This window comes from Felis catus, chromosome A1, assembly GCF_018350175.1.
Source record: "Felis catus isolate Fca126 chromosome A1, F.catus_Fca126_mat1.0, whole genome shotgun sequence".
NCBI classification, from domain to species: domain Eukaryota; kingdom Metazoa; phylum Chordata; class Mammalia; order Carnivora; family Felidae; genus Felis; species Felis catus.
Genome location: NC_058368.1, coordinates 209,092,818 through 209,118,325, shown reverse-complemented (window position 1 = coordinate 209,118,325; position 25,508 = coordinate 209,092,818). Strand labels below are relative to the sequence as shown.

Below are 25,508 nucleotides of genomic sequence, written 5' to 3'. Positions count from 1 at the left end.
TTTATTTAAGTCACCTCTATACCCAATGTGGGGCTCGAACTTATTACCCTGAGATCGAGTTGCATGCTTTTCTGACTGAGCCAGCCAGGCACCCCAGGAAGAATAATTCTTTTGAAGATTAGCCAGACACATTTAAATTTTGATTTTTTTGTGTCTATATACTGTTCCTAAAAGACAAAATTATCATAAGTTAATAGTTTTTTTTCCTGAAATATCCATTTATTTCTCAGTCTTGAAATTACAGACTTAAAAGTAAATCTAAATAAGACTAAATTGCCTAAATTTTTGTTAAAATTGTCTTATCTTGAGATTTATTTTATTTTGAGATTGGCCTGTTAGAATAAATCAAAGAATTTGACTGTTTTTTTTTTTTTTTTTTTTTGGCCAAGAGAGTTATATTCACAAAAGAAGTTATGAGGACAGCTTAAAAAAAAACCATGTTCAATTTTATTTTTGATAGAGAAATTTTATATTTGGGACTTTACTAAGTTGGTTCTCCAGCAGAATTCTTTGTGGGTTTGTGTATTAATATCTATTTAAAGTGTTTAATTATTTGTTGGCCATTCATATTTATTTGGTGATTTGTTTTTTGAGAGAATGATAACCTGTGATAGCATTCCTTTAAGATTGCTCTGATGTGATCCATCTCTGAAGAATGTTGTAGATGGTTTTTTAGCATGGGGAATAAGAAATTTTTACCTGACGAATTTACTTATTAGTCATTTCTAAATTTGTAACTGGAAATCAGTTACACTGACTTTTTTAGTACTCGTACTATTATCATCCAAATAGACTTTAATAGATTTGGCTAGGGTTTGTGTGTGTGTGTGTGTGTGTGTGTGTGTGTGCGTGTGTGTGTTTATTTATTTTGAGAGGGAGAGAGAGAGATAGAGCACAAGCAGGGAGGGAGAGAAAGAGGGAGACAGAGAATCCCAAGCATGCTCTGCATCACCAGTGCAGAGCCTGACATGAGACTTGAACCCATGAACTGAGACCGTGACCTGAGCTGAAATCAAGAGTTGGATGCCAACTGACTGAACTACCAAGTACCCCAGATTTTCTTTCTTTCTTTCTTTAAAATTTTTACTTATTTTTGAGAGAGAAAGAGTGTGAGTAGGGGAGGGATAGAGAGAGAGGAAGACAGAATCTGAAGCAGGCCCCAGGCTCTGAGCTGTCAGCACAGAGCAGGATGTAGAGCTCAAACCCACGAACTGCAAGAACATGACCTGAGCTGAAGTTGGATGCTTAACCAATTGAGCCCCCCAGGTCCCCCCCAGGTTTTCTTTTTTTTTAAGGCCATTTTACTTTGTATTTCATTTTTCATCTGTTTTATGAGCCAATAAGAATCTTCTGTTTTTCTTAAGTTCAGACTGTTTTATATTTATTTCATATTTTAACAGCTGCACTGTTCATATGTAGCTATTTAAATTTAAATAAAATAAAATTAAAAATTAAGTTCCTTAGTTGCACTAGCCATATTTCTAGTGCTCGATATAAACATGTGGCTAGTGGTTATGACAATGGACAACAGAGATGTAGAGCATTTCTACCATTGCAGAAAGTTCTGTTGGGAAGTGTTGGTCTTACGCAGAATGGTGACAGTCTCATACATTGCAGTTGTTGATGTGACATCTTCCTTTGTCTCTGAAGGTAGATTTTTTTCATTTCACAGTCCCAATGATACACTTGGTATTGTTAGCCTTTTAAATTTTAGTCATTTGGTACGTATATAGTGGTATCTGTAGTTTTACTTTGAGTTTCCTGATGAAAACATGTTTGGAAAAAAAGTGTTTTTAAGGTTTTACTTTTGTCTTTGACGTTCAACACTTTTGCTGTGATGTGCCTGGGTGTGTTTTTTTTGCTACCCTATTGGGGTTTATAGTACTTACTGTGAATCTCTGGGTTAGTGTCTTATCATTTTTCCAAAATTTTGACGGTCACCTCTTCACATGTTGCTTCTCTCTCTTTCCATTCTACAAATCTAATGTGAGGCTTTTTCACCATATCTCATGTTTCCCTTATGTTTTCTCTTGCATTTTCCATTTTTTCTCACCATGCTTCAGTCTAAAAATAATCGTTTAGCCAGTAATTCTCACCTGTTAAATCCACCCATTAGTTCTAAATTTCAGTTATTGTAGTTTTCATTCTAAAATGTCTACATATTTCTTTTTTTGTGATTTTCAAATCTGTGTATATATTATCTATCTTGTCATTTAATTTCTTAATTATAGTTTTAATTTTTTTTTTCAACGTTTTTTATTTATTTATTTTTGGGACAGAGCGAGACACAGCATGAACGGGTGAGGGGCAGAGAGAGAGGGAGACACAGAATCGGAAACAGGCTCCAGGCTCTGAGCCATCAGCCCAGAGCCCGATGCGGGGCTCGAACCCACAGACCGTGAGATCGTGACCTGGCTGAAGTCGGACGCTTAACCGACTGCGCCACCCAGGCGCCCCGATTATAGTTGTTTTAAATTCCATGACTCATAAGTTCAATATCTGGTATTCCCAATTTCTGTGAACTTGGGTAAAAAATTGTTTCTTTTCATTAACCACTAACTGATTTTTATCATTTCCTTTAATTATGAAACTAGGCAACAAAGGCACAGGTGTACCTACAAATTTCAGTGCTTTCTTACTATATTATCATTACTACAGGTACATTGAAATATGTATTACTTATGCTCATCATTACTTTGAAATTACAGTAGATCTGCCTCTAGGCATAGTGTCTTGATATGTTAGTACGGAGACTCACATGTCACAAATTAAAAAAATATTTTAATATTTATTCCTTTATAGCTGGTTTCCACTATATGTCTAATGTAGTTTTTTAAAGATGTTTAAAAAAACATAGGAAGAAGGAGCCCACAGACTTCAGAGTGCAAAATGGTCCAGGCACAAAAAAATGGTTCTGTATAGTGTAGGTCAGATTGTGTCCTTGCTCCACTCAAAGCACTCTGGTCGGTTTCTTCTGATTTCTCTCAGAGAGAACAAAAGCCAAGGCCCTTTCAGGGGCTTATGTGGCCCTCTGTGATCTGCACATCCCCACCTGCTGCATTCTGACCTCTCCAACTCCTGTTTGTTTTGCTCAGTCTGCTCCAGGTTACATTGGGCAAATGCCAGGACACTCTTGCTGCAGGTCATTTCTGATAGAAGTTGCTTCTTCTTAGAACACTCTTCCTCAAAATATTGTCACAGCCTACTCCCTCACTTCGTAGCCCACTCGGTCACTTACTTCCTGACCATTCTACTTAAAATATTTATTCCCGTCCCCTTGGTACACATTTTCAGTCCTCCCCACTCTGTTTTTTCCCATATACTTATTACACAGTTTTTCATATTCCATACTTTCCATTAGCTTAGTACTGATTTTGGGAGTGGGGCTCATCATAGACTTCAGTTACTGAGAGGTTGGACCTTTGACAATAATAAGTCTATTTTGGAGAGTTACCATTGGTCCCATGCCTAACTTCTATCCCTTCTTCCACTGCCTATTGCATTAACAGTGGCGTGGATGATGACAAAAGCTACCTAATGTCAACTGAACTGGCCAACTCATTTTGCATTGTTTATTGCCTCTTTCGAAGTTCATGTCCTTTGGGATTAACATGTGATACAAAGAGCTTCGTATTTGGTGTCCACTTTTGTGGGCGTGTCTACATGCATCTTCCCCACGTCTCCTTATCTCCATCTCTTGATCTTTCCTAGGGTTTGTCATCTTCTGGAGACAAACCCTACTTCTGGTTTCTCACCAGTGTACTTGATTTTTTGCTCACTGGATTCAATTAGCATGATGTCATCTAGATCATGGACCAACATGAATTTCTTCACGTTGTCCAGATGGTCCAGGTCCCTTCTGAGTATGTTAAGACAAAGGGCCAGAAAAGTAATGTAGCCCTGGCTCGAGCATGCACACGTGTGCTGTTGTTGGTCACCTGAGAATGTGAACTGCTTTGGGTCCCTCTTCCTAATAGCGGTAGAAAAAGACGCTTTACCAAATCGTTCACTTACCTGACAGGGACAATAACCCTGTCTTTATAGGCTGCCAGAGAGGCCCTTTGGCTTTCACACTATAGTTTTTAATTGGTGATTTAGTCAGCCTCAGCCTTTCGTTGTCTTTGTTCATCGTACTGACTACCCAGGTAATAGGGATCCAGTTCTGCAGTTGTTTCAGTTATTCCTTTTCCCGTACCTCTCAGATGCCTGAAGTAGCCCACCAGCCAGTGTCTCTCCCTTCACGGTGAATTTGTGGCAGTTGCAGTTGCACTGTTGCAGCACGGCGGGGACTCTGTGCCACCTGCGACAGGGTCCTCACTGCTAGCCAGTCAGTGACGAATACCCCTCCGGGATCTCATTTTGGAATTGACTTCATAGGGCCGTTTCTGGCGGCAACTCTCTCAGGTCAGGTTCCCCAGAAACATACCTTGAAACTTCGGGATTTGCATGCAGAAGGTTGGTTGAGGAGTGCTCGTGGTGGGATCAGCCCCTGTGAGAGAAGGTGCAAGGGAAGCACGCTTAGGAAGGTGCAGGAATTGTGGCGTCATGGAGTGGCAGAAGCAGCCACAGCTGATCCCACAGGGAAACTGAAGCTGGTATAATTCTTCCGACATATCCCAGACTGAAGCAGAGAGCTGGGCCATTTTACTGCACATTGGCATTGAACGTGGGCTACTTTGGAATGGTAACATAGTCTGAAGCTAGAGGAATGAGTAGAGCGGTGAGAATGGAAGGGATGCCATAGTACCAGAGGAATAAAGGAGATGAAACCTTGTTCTAACGCCTTAGCTGTGAAGGGGAAAGAGGGGCGACAATCAGTAGTGTTCCTGAGGACACTGGAAGGGATGGGATGCAGAATACAGGTATTAGATTTGCCTTGGGCAGGAAGAGGTTTACATTCACCATTGTAATCAAAGAGGCGGAGGAAGAGAGGTGTTCAGATGCAGATAAGTAAGTTTATAACACTAGTGGGAGGAAGTTGAGGCAGTTGTTGTTTGTTTCTTTTGGCAAAGAGCCAGACAAATCAACAGCTGAAAGAGGGGAGAGTTGGTTGGTGAGTAGAGATTTTAACAAATTGCTGTGGTGAGTGGGAGGAGAGCGCTAATAGGATAGCCACTGGTGTTGAGGACCCATTCGAAGTTGATGATCTTGCTTTTGAAGAATTATCAATTTGCGTAGTTGTGCAACTTTCTTCTGGCAGTGCCTAATGTAGTGGAAGTATAAATATTATGCCCAGTGTCTTACACACCTGTTTTCTTTTTTCTCTTACAAAGCCATCAGATCAAGTCATTGCAGTATAGTAACACGGGAGACATGATTCTTGTTGTATCTGGAAGCTCTCAGGCTAAAGTGATTGACAGAGATGGTTTTGAAGTAATGGAATGTATAAAGGGAGACCAGTATATTGTGGACATGGCGAACACCAAGGTAAGCATTAAACAATATTTTAGTGAATTTAATTAATTTGGCACACATTTGTTAACAACTTGTTTGAGTTGCTATAATTCATCCTAAAAATTAGTGTCTTGTTTTAAACACTGTATTGTTTCTCACAATTCTGTGGATTGATCAGGAAGTTCTTATGCTTCATATAGTGTCAGCTGGGGCACTAGGATGGTGTTAAGGTTCAAAGTGCATCATTCACATGGTTTATGGTTGGTGCTCTACCCCATGGTATCTGTCCTGCTCCCAGCACTCCCCACTTCCCGACTAGGTGCATGTGCACGCATGCGTGCCCTCTCTCTCTCTCTGTCTCTCCCACTTTCTCTTTCCACATGTCTAGTTCGGGCTTTTTTCACAGTGTGGTGGACTTAGTGGGGTTTGACTTCTTGCTTGATGACTGGGTTCCATGAAGGATGGATATGGAAACTGGATTTTATAAGGTCTGGCTTCAAATTTTATGTAGCATCATAGCGCCAGTGCAAATTTGTGGAGAGGGGAGATAGATTCTACCATTTGGTGGTTGAATGACAAGATCACATTATAAAAGATCATGTGGGCGGGGAGATATGGATGTAGCCATCTTTATAAACAACATAGCACAAACTTACTATGTACTAGGGCTTAGGACAAGAATGAAAGAGTCTCATCAACCTTTTAAATAAAGATTTTTAGTGAGATAATATTTTAAAATTACACTAAATACCAATTAACTATAGCAGCATAAATCCTATCAAACTTAATGGCTTGTTTATAATTGCTGACATATCTTTGGGATGGCTGGGCTTGGCTCCAAGCTCCAGTTAGTGCTAGGTCTGTTCCATGTGTTTCTGTTCCCGCTTGTACTAGCAAACTGCCTGAGGGCATGTTTTTCTCACGGTGATGGCGGAAACACAAGAGGGAAACCCCAAATCTGGAAGCACATTTGAAGTCTTTGCTCATATGTCCATGGACGTTCCATTGGCCAGAGCAAATCACATGACTGTGGGTAACATCAGTACAGTGGAGAAATATGCTCAGGTCTTTAGTGAGAGGAACTGCAGTATCACATGCCAAAGCTGGAGGATGCAGGAGGGGTTATGGATTGGGAACAATAATGCAAGTTACCACAGATACATTACAGTGTCAGTGGGTATAATTGATGCAGAAGTTTGAGCCTCAATTTTAATTTTGATTTTTACTCTTTCTTTCCCTGTCTTAGTACCTTCTTCTAAAACACTAATCATGGTTTGTAACTAAATCAAAATCTTATATGAGATTTGATTGTCTTAAGAAAATACAGTGGGTCCCGATTATTTGTTGTTCCTGTATTTGCAAGCTCACCTATTTGCTAAAAATTTTTTGTAACCCCAAAATCAGTACACAGTGCTTTTATGGTCATTTGCAGACGTGCATATGTACAGAGTGGCAAAAAAGAATTTGAAAAAGCTGATGCTCTTTTTTCTTGTTTCAGCTCATGTTGTAATCAAGTATCCTTTCTGTGATCTATGTAGTGTTGCGTTTTTCTTATTTGGGCAATTTTTGTTGGTGATTTTGCTGTTTACAATGGCCCCCAAGTGTAGTGCTGAAGTGCTGTAGCATTGTCTGGTGTTCCTAAGTGTAAGAAGTCCATGATGTGCCCTAGAGAGAATACATATGTTGGATAAGCTTCATTCAGGCACGACTTACAGTGCTGTTGGCTATGAGTTCAATGTTTATGAATCAGGAATATATATTATTATATGGTTGTCCTTAAACAAAAACATAAACAAAGTTATGTATTGATTGCTTGATGAAAATATGACCAGAGGCTTACAGGAACCCAACCCTGTATTTGATAATTCAGTGTTTACAGAACTTTATAGACCATAACTACTACAAATAAGAAGATTTGACTGTAATCTACTTTACATGCCCTGGTTGACCTATTGGAATAAATAAATATACTATGTTTCAAATTGCCTTCTATTGAACCCCAGTGAAGTGCCTCTCAACCCTAATGAGGATCCCAGCCTCATGCATATTTTTAGTTATTTTTTTTTTAAGTTTATTTTAGTTTTGAAAGAGAGAGACAGTACAAGTAGGGGAGGGGCAGAGAGAGAGGGAGACAGAGAATCCCAAGCAGACTTCAAGCTGCCAGCCCAGAGCCTGACATGGGGCTCGAACACACGAGATCGAGAGATCAGGACTTGAGCTGAAGCCAAGAGTCAGTTTCAGCTTAACGGACTGACCCACCCAGATGCCCCTTGACTAATTGTATTAACTACCCAGTATATGTTAGATGATTCAAACAGAATTCAAATATAATTTAAGCATAAAATTATATTGCAATGGTGGCTTCAGTAGTTTCTTTTTTTTCATGTATTCCACTAGAATTTCTCATTCGTCTCTCCTTAAAGTCAGTGTCCCTAGGATTCCACCAAAGATGATGTTGTGAGAGTGAGGGTGGTAAGGAAAGAAAGCAGATAGGGATATAGGTCCCTGTCCATATCTTAAACTCAGTTAGTTCTGCTTTTATCTGCTTTATTTGAAGCTTTTGGGAATCCAGAACTTTAAAAAACTGGTTTGTGGAAATGAAACCTTAGAAAACTCCTATTTATTCTTTTTAGCTTGTATTTACCATAGACAATAGTTCTTTTTTTTTTTTTTCAATGTTTATTTATTTTTGGGACAGAGAGAGACAGAGCATGAACGGGGGAGGGGCAGAGAGAGAGGGAGACACAGAATCGGAAACAGGCTCCAGGCTCCGAGCCATCAGCCCAGAGCCCGACGCGGGGCTCGAACTCACGGACCGCGAGATCGTGACCTGGCTGAAGTCGGACGCTTAACCGACTGCGCCACCCAGGCGCCCCTAGACAATAGTTCTTAAAAAGTATGAGGAAGAAAAGTTTTTGCCAGTCTCTAAGCTCTTCTTAATTGTTTCAGCCATTCAGGGATTTCTTACATTATAAAAAGACTAAGACTTTGTGGATTTAAGTTTTAGCTAACAAAATTTCAAGAAGAAAGGAATCTGTTTAGTTCTCTTGCTGGCTGTTTCTGCAGTCTCAGACTTATAGTGCATATAATAAGATGATTAAGAAAGTAGGACAAGGATGGATAACAAATCTATGTAGAAACACAAAAAAATTAAAATTAAAATATTAAGTTATCAGAGTTACCTTTTACCTCCTTGGTTAAGTTTATTCATAAGTGTTTAATTGTTTGTAGTGCTATTGTAAATGGGATTGATTTCTTTATTTTTCAGGAAGTTCTTTGTTAGTGTATGGAAGCACTGTTTTTTTTTTTTTTTTAATGTTTTATTTATTTTTGAGGGAGAGAGAGACAGAGTATGAATGGGGGAAGAGCAGAGAGAGAGGGAGACACAGAATCCAAAGCAGGTTCCAGGCTCTGAGCTGTCAGCACAGAGCCTGATGCGGGGCTGGAACTCACAAACTGTGAGATTATGACCTGAGCTGAAGTCAGATGCTTAACTGAGCCACCTCGGTGCCCCGCACTGTTGATTTTTTTAATGTTAATTTTGTGTCCTGCAACTTTACTGAATTCATTGATTAGATCTAAGAATTTTTTTTGTTGAGTCTTTAAGATTTTCTGTATTTAGCAATAGAAATAGAGACCATTTTACCTCTTACTTTCCAATTTTGATATATTTTCTTTTCTTACCTGATTTCTCTAGTTATGACTTCCAGTACTGTCTTGAATAAGAGTGATGAGAGTGGACACCCTTGTCTCTTGTTCCTGATCTTAGATGAAGAGCTTTTAAACTTTCACCATTGAGTATGGTGTTAGCTGTCAGCTCGTCATGTATGGCCTTTATTATGTTGCGATTGGTTCCTTCTATGTCTAATTGCAAACTATATATCTGATAAGGGTTAATGTCCAAAATATGTGAAGAGTCATACAGCTCAACAGCAAAAGCAAAAGAAAATGAACCCAATTAAAAAGTGAGCAAAGGACCTGGATAGACATTTTCTGAGGAAGATGTACTAAAGACCAACAAGTACACGAAAAGATGCTCAACATGACTTGTCATTAGGGAAATGCAAATTAAAACCACAGTGAAATATCACCTCGTGCCTGTTAGAATGGCCATTATCAAAAAGACAGGAGATAACAAATGCTGGTATGGATGTAGAGAAAAGAGAACCCTTGTGCAGTATTGGTGAGATTGTAAATTGGAGTAGCCACTGTGGAAAACAGTATGGAAGATCCTCAAAAAAAGTTAAAAATAGAACTACCATATGATCCAGCAATTCCTCTTCTGGGAATATATCCAAAGGAAATGAAAAGATGAATTTTAAAAGATATCTGCACCTCCATGTTCATAGCAGCATTGTTTGCAGCAACCAATACATGGAAACAACCTAAGTGTCCATGGATGGATAAACGGATAAAGAAGTTGTGGTATAACACACACACACACACACACACACACACACACACATATGGGGTGGAATATTATTCAGCCATAAAAGATGAGGAAATGCTACCATTTGCAACAACATGGATGGAACTTCAAGGCATTATGCTAAATGAAATAAGCCAGACAGAGAAAGACAAATACTATATGATCTCACTTATATGTGGAATCTAACAAACAAACAATTCCCTGCACGACCAAAAACCGCAGACTCACAGAAAAGGACATCAGACATGTGGTTACCAGAGGCTGAAGGTGGGGGATGAGGGAATTGGAGAAGGGTAGTCAAAAGGTACAAATTCCTAGTTATAAGGTACATAAATACTAGGGGTATAATAATGTACAATATTATGACTATAATACTGTATGATATACAGGAAAGTTGTTATGGAAGTAAATCCTAAGAGTTCTCGTCACAAGAGTTTTTTTTTTTTTTTTTTTTACTTTTTTCTTTTTTATATTGTATCTATATGAGATGAGGGATGTTAGCTGAACCTATTGTGATAATCATTTCATAATACATGTAAATCATATTATCATGCTATATGCCTTAAACATATACAGTGATGTATATCAATTATTTCTCAATAAAACTGGGAAAAAATTTTAGTTACCAATGTGCAAAAATCTCTATATATTGTAACCATGTACTATAACTTCTCCCACTTTGCCGAATATCTCTGTTTTGATTTCAAAATCATGGTTAATATTTACTCTTTCCATTTCCTAGAAGCAGATGTAATTAATTGACTATTTACTTGTCTAGGAAATGTTACTGGTATCTTAATTGCAGTCTTTGGCTTGAGTAATGGGTTTTGGAAATGCAAGAATTATTATTTGAAAGTAGTAGATTTCATAGGACACTTTTTTTCCTTAACTTTTTAACCTCTTTTCTGATTCCAAGAGTAATTAGTAACTTGTGGCTTTACTGGAAATTGCAGTGAATAGGACATTAAAGGAAACAATTAAATATATCTGATCTGTTGTGATTAAAATATTATGTACTTTAAATATAAACAGGCCTTTCTAATTATATTGTTAAATTTGTATCTCTAATCTTTACATCACTGTGTGTTGTATGTGTGTGTATTTTTAAGTATAGTCACAGTGGTAAAAAATGCTTTTTTCTGTTGTATACTACAACACAGTGCATTACAGGAAGAATAATTATATTTACATCTTGGAAAAATAAAGTTTATTGGGTTTCTAACAGTAATTCCTGTCAATAATAGAAAATTTGGAAAAGAAAAAATTACTCATAATTCTACTACCCAAATATAATCACTTAGAACATTTTGGTTTCTGTATTCTGTATTTTCCTTATGCATCTGAAAAACATTTTTTCTGATGATAGCAGAACCTTTACATCAGTTATTGCTTGGAGTCACCTTTTGCATGTTCTGCCGTCTTGGAGTTATGTTGTGAGTGCCGCAGGGGCTGCAGTAAGGTGCAAGGAGAGGCCTGGGGATGGGGGTGAGGGGCAGGGGGGTTCTCACTTCAGCCAGAGGAGTTCCAGGTTTGTCTGTTTTATGTGTTCAAGTTTTTCATAAGATATACTTTGTAAATCGGGTCCTGCTGTGTGTGTGTGTGTGTGTGTGTTTTAAACATGAAGAACGTTGGTCTGGAGTTCATGGGATTATTGATTATTGTACGTGGGGAAAATGGGATCTTACTTCTTTAGGTTCAGGCGAGTAGTGTTAAATCCAAAAGAAATCCAGCTGAGTAAATTTGTCGCTCTCATCGTTTTTCTTCAGTGATTTGTGACTTGGGCAGCATCTCTTCTAGCAAGTAGTCTAAAGTTATGAGATGTACAAAATGGAATGTTTTCAAAGGCAGAGAGAGGGTGGGACAAGAAACTTACAAATAGGAAAAAAAGGATTATTTCCAGCAAGGTTATACCTTCCTTTTGGGGGAACAAACGGGTCTATTAGTTGGATAACCTCACTGGTGTTGATCAGGAAATTCCAGACTTTCTGGTTAAGATTACATTCCTGGGAGAGTTTGAAACAGTACTTAGGTTAGGTCTTAAGTTTCTTTTTGGTGCCATGGGTTTAACATAAGTGATTCCATTTTGCGCCTGTTGTCTCTCTCTTTTAAAAAAAATTTTTTTTTAATGTTTATTCATTTTTTGAGAGACAGAGACAGAACGTGAATGGGGTAGGGGCAGAGAGAGAGGGAGACACAGAATCCCAGGCAAGCTCCAGGCTCTGAACTCATAGCAGCACAGAGCCCAAGGTGGGGCTCGAACTCACGGACTGTGAGATCATGACCTGAGCCAAAATCGGACACTTAACCAACCAAGCCACCCAGGCGCCCCTGTTGTCTCTTTTTTAACATTAAGAAAGTAGGACAAGGATAAGGAGGAATCAACCTTTAAACAAATCAAAAGCATACTTTAAAATCTTAATTATATTGTCATCTAAAACTCATTTATTCTAAACCAGAATTTTGGTACGTTACTTCCAATCAGAAAGTGTTTTCCTCTCTTACTTTGAAGTCTCACACACACACTTTGCCTGAGACTCAAATGGGGCTGTTTGGCCTAGATCCCACAAATGTGTGACTATTAAATTTCTAGCCGTCACTGAGAAGTATTCCTGTACATCAAAACTCTATAACAAATCAGTATTAAGTTAAATTAAAAGGTGTTTTCATAGATGATAATAAATGAATGCCTGTGATTATCTTAGAGTTTCACTTATTAAACTTCCTTTTGTCAGTTCATCTAGAGTTGATATTGTTAAGTGCATTTTCTTTGGATTGTCTTCAACCCTTTTCTCTTCAACATCAAAACAATTCTGTTACATTTCTTTCTTAATTACATGACTAACGTGGTAGAGGATAGGTTCAGGGACCCTAGAATGCTTGGATCTTTAATTGGGCAATTTCTCCTTGAATATCCTTTAATTATGGAAATTAGAAGCTTTATAAATAATTACAGGAAAAACATGTTTTTAAATATTTATTTATATTTGAATAGTACATGTAGTTATTCTGATCTCCAGCCACTCCAAAAATTTGCTGTTATTATTTGGAGATGAAACATTTTAGTCATATCCTTTTAATGGGAAATACTGTTTCCTAAGAAGTAAAACATTTTAAACTGTGAATTCTAGGTATATTTTTTGTTTCTGTAAGCAGTTTTAACTGATGGTTTTAACCACAAATATAAACTCCCCCAAAGTGCAGTGATTTGAAGCACATTGTGTTTCTTTCCAATTTCTGAATATTTCCAGACCTTTTTATCTAATAGAAACTCCCTAACACTGGTTTCTGTCCTTTTGACATATCCCCATCACTTTTGGGGTACTTTGTTACATTCTGGCACAACAAAATGTTCCTGGCTCATCTTGTACTTTTCCTGCTCTAATGTTACCCATTTCTCTATTGATCCATGGCTCCTTTTAATAGGGAATTCTGTTTACAAATCTAGATCCTGGCACTGCGTATGTTCACTGATGCTGGGGCACCATTGCTTCTAGACTATTTCAGGAGAGAGAGCTGGCATGGGAGATAAACCAAATAACCAAAAAAACCCACCCATATATATATATATATATATATATATATATATATACATACACACACATATATATATTTATATATATACATATATGTATTTATATTTATATTACATATAATATAAAAATATAAAAATATAAAATATATTATAAAATATATAAATATATAAAATATATATTATATACATATAAATATATAATCATGAAGTCACACTGATCTATGAAGTAATTCTAATCTAACTTCGCAGCCTTTCCCCATTCTATATTTGTATTTCACTTCTTCAACAGTGAGAAGTTTGGCTTCTAATATCATCACTATAGTAATTCATTTGTTCATTGCTACCACACATAGAAAGTAGTTTCAGAATTGCTACACTCATAGTCATGGTTGTAGACAGGATTCTAAGATGGCCCCCAAGATTCCTGCTCCTCCTCTCGAGTATGGTTGTGAACTATGAGCAGGACCCAACACTCCTATGGTTAGATTATATTGAATGGCATAGTTGAGAAAGGAGGATTATCTTCAGTGGATCCTGTCTAATCTGGTGGGCCCTTAAAGGGATTGGGCTATTCCTGACAAAAGAAATTTGAGGTGTGGGAGGGATTTGACCTGAGGGAGAGTCTCTGTTGCTGGCTTTGAAGATGTAAGCAGACTTACATGAGTAAGTTGGAGATATAGCTAAGGTGATTTCTGAGCAAAGTGTTGAAGGTACTGCCTGCTTTCTTCTTGCTGCTTATAGTAATATATGAGAGAATAAAGTTAAATGGAAAGAAGTTTTATTAGAGAGGTACCAGGACTAGATGATTTAGTTTGTTTTGAGCCTATCCAGATGGTAAATAATGTTAAAATGAAGAAATTGCTTCTGAAAGTATGGTACAGAGAAGGAACCAAGGGTGTATATATAACCTTTTGCTCAAACCTCAGAAAGATCATAGGGTCAGATTACTTAGTTATACTAAAGGCTTTTTCAAGAAATTAATGTGGGCCTCACAGATTTTCTTAACCAAACCAGGTGACCCCTAGGAAGCTTAAGGATATTACTCCTTAGCCATTTCAAAGGAGTTATAGATAAAGAGGGGACTATTTTGCAAACATTTGCAGGCATGACTTTTGTCTAATTTAGATTCAACATGAGAAGGATTCTCATTTGCTGGCTTTGAAGGTGGAGTAATTCATGTGGCAAGGAAGGCACACAGCTTCTAGATACTGAGAGCAGCCCCCAGCTGACAGCAAGGAAATGGGCATCTCAGTCCTGCAATTACAAGGAACTTGGATTTTGCCAGCAACCTAACGAGCTTGGAAGCAGATTCTTGCCCAGAGCTTCCAGAGAGGAATGCAGCCCTATCACCATCCTGATTTCAGTCTGTGAGACCCTAAGCAAAGAATTCAGCTACGTTGCGATGGACTTCTGACCTCCAAAACTGTTAGGGGCTTAAACCACCTCCAATTTATTAGTTTAGTTTGGTGATTTCTTACACAGCATACATAACTAATACAGTCCTGCAAAAACCAAACATACCAGGTAATAATGCAAGTACATGAGAAGGTGGTAGTGGTTGTGATCATGCATAAGAGCAGGCAGGAGTTGGCTTTCAGTGAGCGGAGGGAATATATTTACACTGGGAATGGAGGGGTTGTGGAGGGCTCATACCCACAGTTGTTTGTAGGCTGTGGGTCTTAGGTAGGAAACTACTGGCAGGGTCATTAATTTTGTGTTGGGAGTTGTTGTGATGAAGCCTTCAGTACAATAGTAAAGACTTCGAATAGCTATTGAGGGTTGTGAGAAAAAAATGCCTAGAAGAAATGTGGGACATTAAGGGCTATAGAATGTAGATTTGCAGAGACAGTCATTCTGTGTATTTGTATGATACTCCTGAATCTTATTTGGGAGGCTGGATGTTTGAATGGAATACAATGATAGGGGAGGAGGGAGTTATTCCGGAATAAAGATTGTTCATTGCAGGTAAAGCAAGAGGACTCTCAGGTGTATGCTTAAGGAGTGGTTGATATTGAAAAAAAAAAAAAAAAAGTTGAACTGGAAGATAGAAAGTTATGTGACCAGTAAATGGAATATCTAGAGCCTAGCACATATCAGGTAAAAAACATTTGTTAAAACAATAAATATTGGAAGCTCATGGTTTCAGAAAAGGAACTATCTGTGGTAATGGCAGAGTTAGCCATAGTTGGGGCTGTTGAAAAGTGTTAGAAGAGGTCATTGGAGTTAAGTAGATCAAAGAAGACTGAAGTTATGTCTTGAATATGTTCAAATGGATTTTAAAATTGCTCAGGAACTAGAAAGACTTGAACTTGAGTCTTTGAGTAAAGAAGAAAATGACTAAGAGGATGGATGGAATATAACTGGGGTCAGCAAACTATAGCCATGGGCCAAATCCAGCCTGCACCCTGTTTTTGTAAATAAAAGTTTTATTGGAAACAGCTATGCCTGTTCATTTACTATTTACTATTGTCTGTGCCTGCTTTTGTGCTACAGTGGTAGAGTTAAATAGTTGCAGCAGAGACCATGTGGCCCGCAAAACTTAAAATACTCATTATCTGGTCCTTTACAGAAAAAGTCTGCCAACTCCTGCACTAAAGCTGTAAATGTTTTCTGCAGCAAAATATATGCACACAGATTTTTGCTGACAATTTTAGGAACTTTGGTGATTCCTAAAACAGCCTATGAATGGACTCTGGAGAAGAACTTTTGGATCGAAGTTCACACTATATTCTTGGCTGCATTTCTTTTCATCATGTGAGTTGCCTGTTAGCTCACCATGAGAAAGACATGGGTACTTTCATTTTGGTGGGTCACAGAGCCTCACCTCATTCAGTGACTACAGATGGCACTGCATCAGGGCAACTGTTTTACAGTTTTTCTTATGTGGTAGCCATAAGAGTATGTGCAGAATAGTATAAATCAGCACCCCACCCCCATCCCCACCCCCGCCGATTGTCCCCCATCTGCGTGTGTGTGTGTTTAGAGGAAACCAATATTGATCATGGTTCAGTAATGTCCTCTTTTCAGGGAAAGCATAACATATTTATGAGAAAAAATGGATGGTTAATTCTTCTAGGCTATTTCCAGTTAAGTCTGTTAAATGAAGGGATTTTTTTCAGGAGGAGTGTCTATGTTTAGATACAGGAAAAAAGAGAGAAAAGCTAGTTTATTTGATGAAAAACTGTTTTTGTCACTGGCTGTTCTTTAATAGGTGTCACTTTAAAATTTTTTCCGCTAATGTTAGCCATAGTACTGAATCTGTTTAGATCCATTTAAGAATCCTTAGTTGAACTTGATTTTTGTTATGACTAATTTTGGTCACTGTTTTAACACAAGGGTACTTAACATTCCCATTGCCTTTGTCATGCTCCTATCTTTACAAACAAGAAACAACATTCATAGTCTTTTAGATGTTTTACAGTTTAACCTATTATTTGTGTTTGTATTCTGGATACTCAACAGCTAAGGTGACCTCATGTGCTTTTACCTTAATGTCTTCTGTAATAGAGATCATTTTTTTTTCGGTCCTCTTAAAAAATATCCTTTATATTACAAGATGCTATTTTAACTTTAATCAACAAATGTCAGTAAAAGACCTGTTTTCTGGGGCCTGCCATTAAGACCTGCATGGTGTTGGTGAGTTGTTGGGTTGCTGTTCAAAGTATAGGAAGTGATGTTCTAAGCACTGGGCCGAGCAGCATCTCTCTGTAGAATCCCTGAGTCTGGGTGTGGGAGAGGAAAATGGTAAAGTAGGAACTGGCTGGGAGGTAAGCATAGCAACCATTAGATTGCAGGGCCAGGCAGAGACGTCAGGGGAGATGGACTCAGTTAAGCAGAGGAGGATGCACGTATGGAGTAGTCTGCAAGAGTGAGGAAGCCAAGGCAGTTAGATTCTAAGTCCTCAGAGCCAGGCATGTATGTCTTGGTTTATTGGGGTGTTCCTTTAATTGAAAATCATGAGCTGTTTTCCTGCTATAGAGGCACATATTTAACGGGGTGAAACTAGACTAGATAACTGTTTACTGCTAGGCATTAGAAATTATTTTTTTTTTCTTAAATAAGCATAGTCTGACAAATTTCTGTTTTGGAAAGAGATTACTGGGGCCCCTGATAATCCTATGTATTTTAATCTGTCAGCCAATCAACTAATTATTAGCTTTCAATATCTTAGGTACACAGAATTGAAGGGAACCTAACTCACTTCTCTGTTCATGGTGGCTTGCCATCATGCCATATCTGATGAGCAGTTCTCAGTTCTCATGATACCATCCATAACTCTCAGCAGCTTTTGACACAGTTGATCACTACACTTCTTGAAACACCTTCGTACCTGACTTCTGATTTGCTGTGCTCTCCCAGTTTTCTTCTTACCTCATTTAGTGTTCCTTTTCACTCTGGTTTTGTTGCTCCTCCTCTGTCCTCCAGCATCCGAATGTTGGGGTGTCCAGCTCATACTGAACCCTCTCTAGTATTTACATCTGCTTCCTGATTCATCTCACCTGGTCACACGGTTTTGATGTGGAAACGTCGGGGTTCGGAGCAAACAGTCAAGAAAGAATTCTTGGGATGTCTTTGGAGCAAAAAAGTGAGGAGGGCACCTGTTGGGATGAGCACTGGGTGTTGTATGGAAACCAATTTGATAATAAATTTCATATTAAAAAAATAAAAATAAAAAAATAAAAAATTTAAAAATTAAAAAAATTTTAAAGCCCCCTCCCCCCCAAAATAAAATAAAATAAAGTACGGGGACAGGACCTGTGGGTAGAAAGAGCTGCACTGAGGTTGTGTTGGGTGACTGATTATATACCGTCAGGTTGAGGGGGTTAGGGACAGCACAAGCCTCTAAGCAATTTTGAAGACAAGGTTTCCACGGCCCTGAGGGAGCTAGCTGTTGTTAGGAAAAGGTCATTTATTACTGTCTAGCAAACCCTCAGTCATGAGACCTTCAGATGTGTATCAGTGGGTCACGTGTGTGGAGGATAATTACTAACGTATATCTTGCGGGGTAAAGATGGAAGAAGTTTCCAAAGGAATTTCTTTATGTTTAAAGTAGACTCACAGGATCCTAGGAGGTTAGGATTGTGTTAACCTAAGATTGCCTTTTGCCCTTAGCAAAATGTCAACATTTAGGCAGCTGAGCCCCCAGGGGAAGGTCACTCTGCTTATTTCAAGGGCTTGTGAATGGACTGTAAGTTACAAGGAAATTTAAGCTTTTCTTTTGCCTTTGTTTCCCACATCAGCTTTAAATGTCATGTATAGACACTGATGACTTACGAATTTATGTTTCTTGGCCTGTTTTTTCACCTGCCCAGTATGACCAACTACTTACTTCACAGTCTCACCTGGATGTATAATGGGCATCTTAACACAAAATACGCAAAAAGGAAATTGTGACTTTTCTTTCTACACATCCTCCAACTGCAGTCATCTTTATCTCAATAAATGACATCATCACTCACTAGCTGATCGGCTGAAACACCTTTGAGTTCTACTTGACTCCTCTCTTCCCTCACACCTCACATCTGCCCCATTGTCCAACGTGTTTTTCCAACAGAGTTATATGAATAAAGTTGCCATTAACATTTGCATGTAGGTTTTGCGTAGGCATAAAATTTTAAATCAGTGGAGTTAACACCTAGGAGTGTGGTTGCTATCTCATATGGTCAGATCAGCCAATATCTTTCAAAATGGTTTGTGCTGTTTTGTATTCCCACCAGCAGTGAATGAGAGGTCCTGGTGCTCTGCCTCCTTGCCAGCAGCTGGGAGGTTGGAAGTGTCAGGTGGTTGGAATTTAGCATTCTTACAGGTCTTTAATGGCAGTTGGTTGTTTTAATTTGCCTTTCCTTAAAGACTGATGATGTTGAACATCTTTTCATGTTTGCTGTCTTTATTTTATATCTTCTTTGGTGCAGCGTCCATTTAATTAAAAAATTTTTTTTTCCTATTTTGGGGGAGTAGGGAATCTTTGTTTTCTTATTGTTCTTGAGAGTTCAAAAAATATTCTGGGTGTATATCCTTTTTCAAATATGTGACTTGTAAATATTTTCTCCCATTGTGTGCCTGGTCTTTTCATTCTCTTTGTAAAATTTTTAAAATTTTGATGAATTTCAGTTTATCAGTTCTTTTATGGATCATGTTTCGGGTTTGGTCAAAGAACTTTGCCGAACTCAGTGTCACAAAGATTTTCATCCATTTTTCTAATAGGAGTCTTACTCTTTAATGTTCTACACTCATTCTATGATCCATTTTGAGCTGATTTTTGTATAACGAGTGAGAAATATGTCAAGGTTTTGTTTTGTTTTGTTTTGTTTTTCTGGGCATATAAATGACCAGTTATTTCAGTATCATCAGTTGAAAAGACTGACCCCTCTTTACTGAATTGCCTTTGCATATTTGTTCAAATATAAATTGATGATATTTGATAAAGTTTATTTTGAGACTCTCTATTCTGTTCCATTGCTATGTGTATACCCTTTCACTTAATACCACGCTGCCTTGATTATTGCACCTTTGTAGGATATCTTAAAATTTGGTGGTGTGAGTGCTGCAACTTTGTTCTTTGTTTTAGTTGTTTGGGCTATTTTCGTTTCTTTCTTTTTTTTTCCTTTTTTTTTTTTTTTAGAGTTTATTTATTTATTGAGAGAGAGAGAGAGAGAAAGAGAGAGAGACAGAACAAGCAGGGGAGGGACAGAGAGAAGGAGAAACAGAATCCCAAGCAGGCTCTGCACCATCAGTGTGCAACTCCATGCAGGGTTCGAACTCATGAACCGTGAGATCATGACCTGAGATCAAGAGTCGGATGCTTAACTGACTGTGCCACCCAGGCGCTCCAGTTTCTTTCTTATTTTTTTAAAGTTTTTACTTTAATTCTAGTTTGTTAACATACAGTGTTATATTAATTTCAGGGGTACAATATAGTGATTTAACACTTCTATACAACACACACATTATAACAAGTGTACTTCTTAATGCCTATTACCTATTTCACCCATCCGCCTGGTAACCATCAGTTCACTATAATTAAGAGTCTGTTTCTTGGTTTCTGTCTCTTTTTTTTCCCTTTGTTCATTTGTTTCTTAATCCCACATATGAGTGAAATCATATGGTATTTGTCTTTCTCTGACTTACTTTGCTTACCATTATACTCTTTAGCTCCATCCATGTTGCTGCAAATGGCAAGATTTCATTCATTTTTATGGCTTAGTAATATTCCATTGTGTGTGTATATATACCACATCTTCTTTATCCATTCATCAGTCACTGGACACTTTGGTTGCTTCCATAATTTGGCTATTGTTGATAATGCTGCTATAAACATTGGGGTGCATGTATACCTTTGAATTAATGTTTTTGTATTCTTTGGGTAACTAGTGCAGTTGCTGGATCATAGGGTAGTTCTGCTTTTAACTTTCTGAGGAAACTCCTTACTATTTTCCATAGTGGCTACACAAATCAGTTTGTATTCCCACCAACAGTGCATGAGGATTCATTTTTCTCTTCATCTTTGTTAACACCTGTTGTCTCTTGTGTTGTTGATTTTAGCCATTCTGACAGGTGTGAGGTGATATATCTCATTGTAGTTTTGATTTTGGGCTATTTTAGTTTCTTTTTCACAAACATTTTAGAGTCAGTCATTTTGTTTATATACGCAAAGAACCCTGCTGTGATTTTGTTTGAAATTATTTTGAATCTAAAGATCATTTGGAGAGAATTGACAACTGTTTGGAGTCTTTCAGTCCATCAACACCAGTATATCTCTTATTTATTTAGGTCTTTTTTTTTTTCTTTTTCCAGGTTTTATAGTTTTTAGCATAGAGCACCTGAACAGATTTTATTAAATTCATACTTAATTTACACTTAAAATTTACTTTTTTTTTTTTTAGCCATTATAAATGGCATCACTTAAAAATGTCTAGTAGAATTTGCCCGTGTAGCTTGGAGTTTTCTTTTTCCTGTTTTCAAAAAATTTAAACTATGAATTCAATTTATTTGATAAGTACAGGACTATTCATGTTATTTCTTTGTTCTTGCGTTGAGATAGGATAGGTTATGACTTTCATGGACTTGGTCCATTTCCTCTAAGTTGCAAATATATGTACATAGAATTATTAGTAATATTTCTTTAAGGTCATTGCTCATATTTTTTCTCTTTTTCCTGATATTGGCAATTTGTGTCTTCTCTTTTTTCTTGGTCTGGCAAGAAGTTTTCCCATTTTATTGATTTTTTTTCAAAGAGCAATTTTTTAAAATCTCATTCATTTGTATTTCTTTGTTGTAGTTCTGTCTTCAACATTGATTTCTGTTCTTATGCTTTCTTTCCTTTTGCTTGCCTCTCCTATTTCTTTTTAGAATTCCTAGTATTTTAAGGTGGATGCTTTAAAGACTTGTTTTATCTTTTCTTTTTTTTAATTCTTGTTTTAATGTTTATTTAGTTTTGAGAGAGAAAGACAGACAGAGTGTGAGTGGGGAGGGGCAGAGAGAGAGGGAGACACAGAACCTGAAGCAGGCTCTAGGCTGTGAGCTGCCAGCACAGAGCTTGATGTGGGGCTCGAACTTTGTGAATGGCGATATCAGGACCTGAGCTGAAGTTGGACCCTCAACCGATTGAGTCACCCAGGCGCCCCTTGTTTTAAATAGAATCATGTAGTGCTATAATATTCCTTATAAGCATTGCTTTAGCTGCGTACCACAAATTTTGAGATATATTTTCATTTTCATTCAGTTCCCTTGGAACTACCTCTTTTACTGATGGATTATTTAGCAGCATAATATCTAATTTCCAAATATTTGGGGATTTTTATGTCATCTTTCTGTTACAGATTTCTAGTTTAAGTCCTTTATGGGAATGTTTAGCTCATTTAAGTTTAATGTAATTATTGATATGGTTGGATTTAAATTTGGTGAGGTTTGTTTTGTGACCTAGAATATGATCTATCTTAGTTACTGTTCTGTGTGCACTTGTGAAGAATATGTATTCTGCTGTTGCCAGGTAGAATAGTCTGTTTATATAAAGTTAAGTCAGTTCATGGAGTTCTGTATCCTTGCTGATTTTCTTTGTGCTTATTTTTTCAATGGTCTTTTCAGTTCTTTCAGTTTTAGCTTCATGTCTTGAAACTGTTGTATTGGGTGCATGTATACTTACAATTGCTCTGTCTTTTTGGTAAATTGATCCTTTTATCATTATATAATGTCCCTCCTTATCTCTGGCGATTTTTCTTGTTCTGATGTCTACCTTGTGTGATGCTAATATAATCACTCATGCCTTTTTTTTTTTTTTTTTTTTTTTTTTAGTCTTTATTTATTTTGAGAGAGAGCATGAGTGAGCTCAAGTGCCAGAGGGACAGAGAGAGACAGGGAGAGAGAGAATCCCAAGCAGATTCTGGGCTGTCAGCACAGAGCCTGATGCAGGGCTCAAACTGGCAACCGTGAGATCCTGACCTGAGCCAAGATCAAGAGTTAATCGCTTAACCAACTGAGCCACCCAGCCGCGCCTCAAGCTTTTAAAAAATTATTGTTTGCTTGGTATATTTCTTTTGGTATTGGTTTATTCAATAATATTTATTGAGTGTCTAGACATTTATTGAATGTCTAGGAGGCAAAACCCTCATGCAGTTTATATGCCAGTGGGGACACATGAAAATATGCAAAACATATACTGTATAACAAAACCAGAGAGTAATAAGTGCTATGAAGAAGCAGATTAAGGGGATAGAGAGTAACCAGGGACTTCTTTTTTTTTTTTTTTTTTTTTAATTTTTGGGACAGAGAGAGACAGAGCATGAACGGGGGAGGGGCAGAGAGAGAGGGAGACACAGAATCGGAAACAGGCTCCAGGCTCTGAGCCATCAGCCCAGAGCCCGACGCGGGCTCGAACTCACGGACCGCGAGATCGTGACCTGGCTGAAGTCGGACGCTTAACCGACTGCGCCACCCAGGCGCCCCGACCAGGGACTTCTTTAGATAGAGTACTCAGGGAGGTCTCTGAGGGATTGGCATTCAGGGTGAGGTCTGGATAAAGGATCCTCCTGGGAGCCAGGTACAGTGGTATCTGAGGAACCATGCAGAAAGAGGAACAGCAAATGCAAGGCCCTGAGGCAAGGTGCTTGTTATATCTTTTTCAACTCTTAGTTTTTAATCTTTCTGTGTCATTGTATTTCAAGTCAGATTCCTGAAAGAAGTGTTAATTGATAGGTCTTGTGTTTCAATGTATGATGGTAATCATTGTCTTTTAATTGGTGTGTTTAGCTCATTTTAAGTTTAATGTAATTATTGGTAGGGTTGGATTTAGTTCTACCATTTTATTACTTTTGGTTCTTTCTGTTCTTTGTTCAGTGCCTCATCTTTCCTAATTTCTTTTAAATTATCTGAGTATTTTTAGAATTCCATTTTTTTAACTGTTGGATTTTAATTATGCTCTTTGTATAGTATTTTAAGTGGTGGTTCTAGGGAACTATAAAAATATATTAAATTATATATAATCTACTTAGAATTAATATTTTACCATATCAAGTGAAAAATAGAAATTGTGCAACCACATAGGCTCTTCCCCCAATCCTGATGTAGTTGTTGTATGTTCCGTTTTCATATGTTGAAAATTGTATCAGGCAACGATAATAATTTTTGTTCTCAACAAAAGTTAAAGGTGAAAAATATTGTTCTGTTTACTCAGGTATTTACTCTTTCTTTTGTTGTCCTTTCATTGCTTATATTCCAGTTTCTCTTTGTAATCATTTCCCTTTCACTTGAAGTAGTCTTTCTTTTTAAATTTTTAATGTTGAGATTGAATATATAAACCATAACATTTACTCATTTAGTTTGTTATGTTCAGTGGTTTTTAGTATATTCATGGAGTGTGCAGCCATCACCACAATCCATTTTAGAACATTTTGTCATCCCCAAAAGAAACTATTGGAGACAATAAAAAGATTAATGTTTGTCAGGGGTAAGGGGCAAGGAGTGATGATTAGGCAGAGCACAGAAGATTTTTAAGACAATGAAACTAGTCTGTATGATAAGACAATGAAACTAGTCTGTATGATGTTATAATGATGGATATGTGTCAGTATAAATTGTCCAGATCCATAGAATGTACGAAATCACGAGTGAACCTGAATATGAACTGTGACATTTGGATGATAATGATGTGTCAGTGTAGGTTCATCAGTTGTAACAAATGTACTACTGTGATGGGGAATATTGATAATAGGGGAAAGCTGTGCATGTGGGGGGCAAGGGCTTTATGGAAAATCTCTGTGCCTTCCTCTCAATATTTCTGTGAACCTAAAACTGTCCTAAGAAGTAATCTATTAAAAATAAAATACTCCCTGTCCCTTAGCCAGCATCCCCAAGTCTACCACCCATTGAAGCCTTGCACAACTACTAATCTACTAATCTGCTGTCTCTATAGATTTGGCATTTCTGGATATCAGAAAATGGAATCATACAATATGTGGCTCTTTCACTTAGCATGTTTTTGAAATTTATCCATGTTGTATCAATATTTAATTTCATTGCCAAATAATATTTGATTGTATGGATATACCACATTTATCTCTTCTCAAGTTGATGGACGTTTGTGCTGTTTCCACTTTTTTATTATTATGAATAATGCTTCTATGAACATTCATGTACAAGTTTTTGTGCAGAGGTATGCTGTCATTTCTCTTAGATGTATACCTAGGAGTGGAATTTTAGGGTCCTATGGTAACTCTGTGTTTAACATTTTGAGGGACTGCCAGACTGTTTTCCAAAGTGTCTATAACATTTTACCTACCCACCAGTAGTGTATGAGGGTTCCAGTTTTTCTACATCCTTGTCAACACTTGTGGTTTCTCATGTTGTTGTTGTTTAATAATCATCTTAGAGGGTGCGAAGTGGTATCTCTGTGGTCTGTGTTGAACATCTTTTTGTGTATATATTAGCCATTTGTAAATTTTCTTTAGAGAAATGTCTATTCAAATCCTGGCCCATTTTAAAATTGGGTTATATGTCTTTTTATTATTGAGTTCTAACAGTTTATATATTCTAGATATTTGTCCTTTATGAGATATATGATTTGCAAATATTTTCTCTCATTCTTTGGGTTGTCTTTTCATGTTCTCGATGGTGTCCTTTGAAGCACAAAAGTTTTAAATTTTGATGAAGCTCAATTTA

The 25,508-nt window shown here is 37.5% G+C and overlaps 1 protein-coding gene across 1 annotated transcript in view; it reads left to right on the top strand.

The window, feature by feature from the left end:
* WDR70 (WD repeat domain 70) overlaps positions 1 to 25,508 on the top strand; it is a 298,625-nt gene that overhangs the window by 77,403 nt on the left and 195,714 nt on the right. Inside the window, exon 8 of the mRNA XM_019811747.2 lies at positions 5,274 to 5,427. Within this exon, the coding sequence (XP_019667306.1) occupies positions 5,274 to 5,427 (154 nt within the window). The remainder of the gene's footprint in view (positions 1 to 5,273; positions 5,428 to 25,508) is intronic.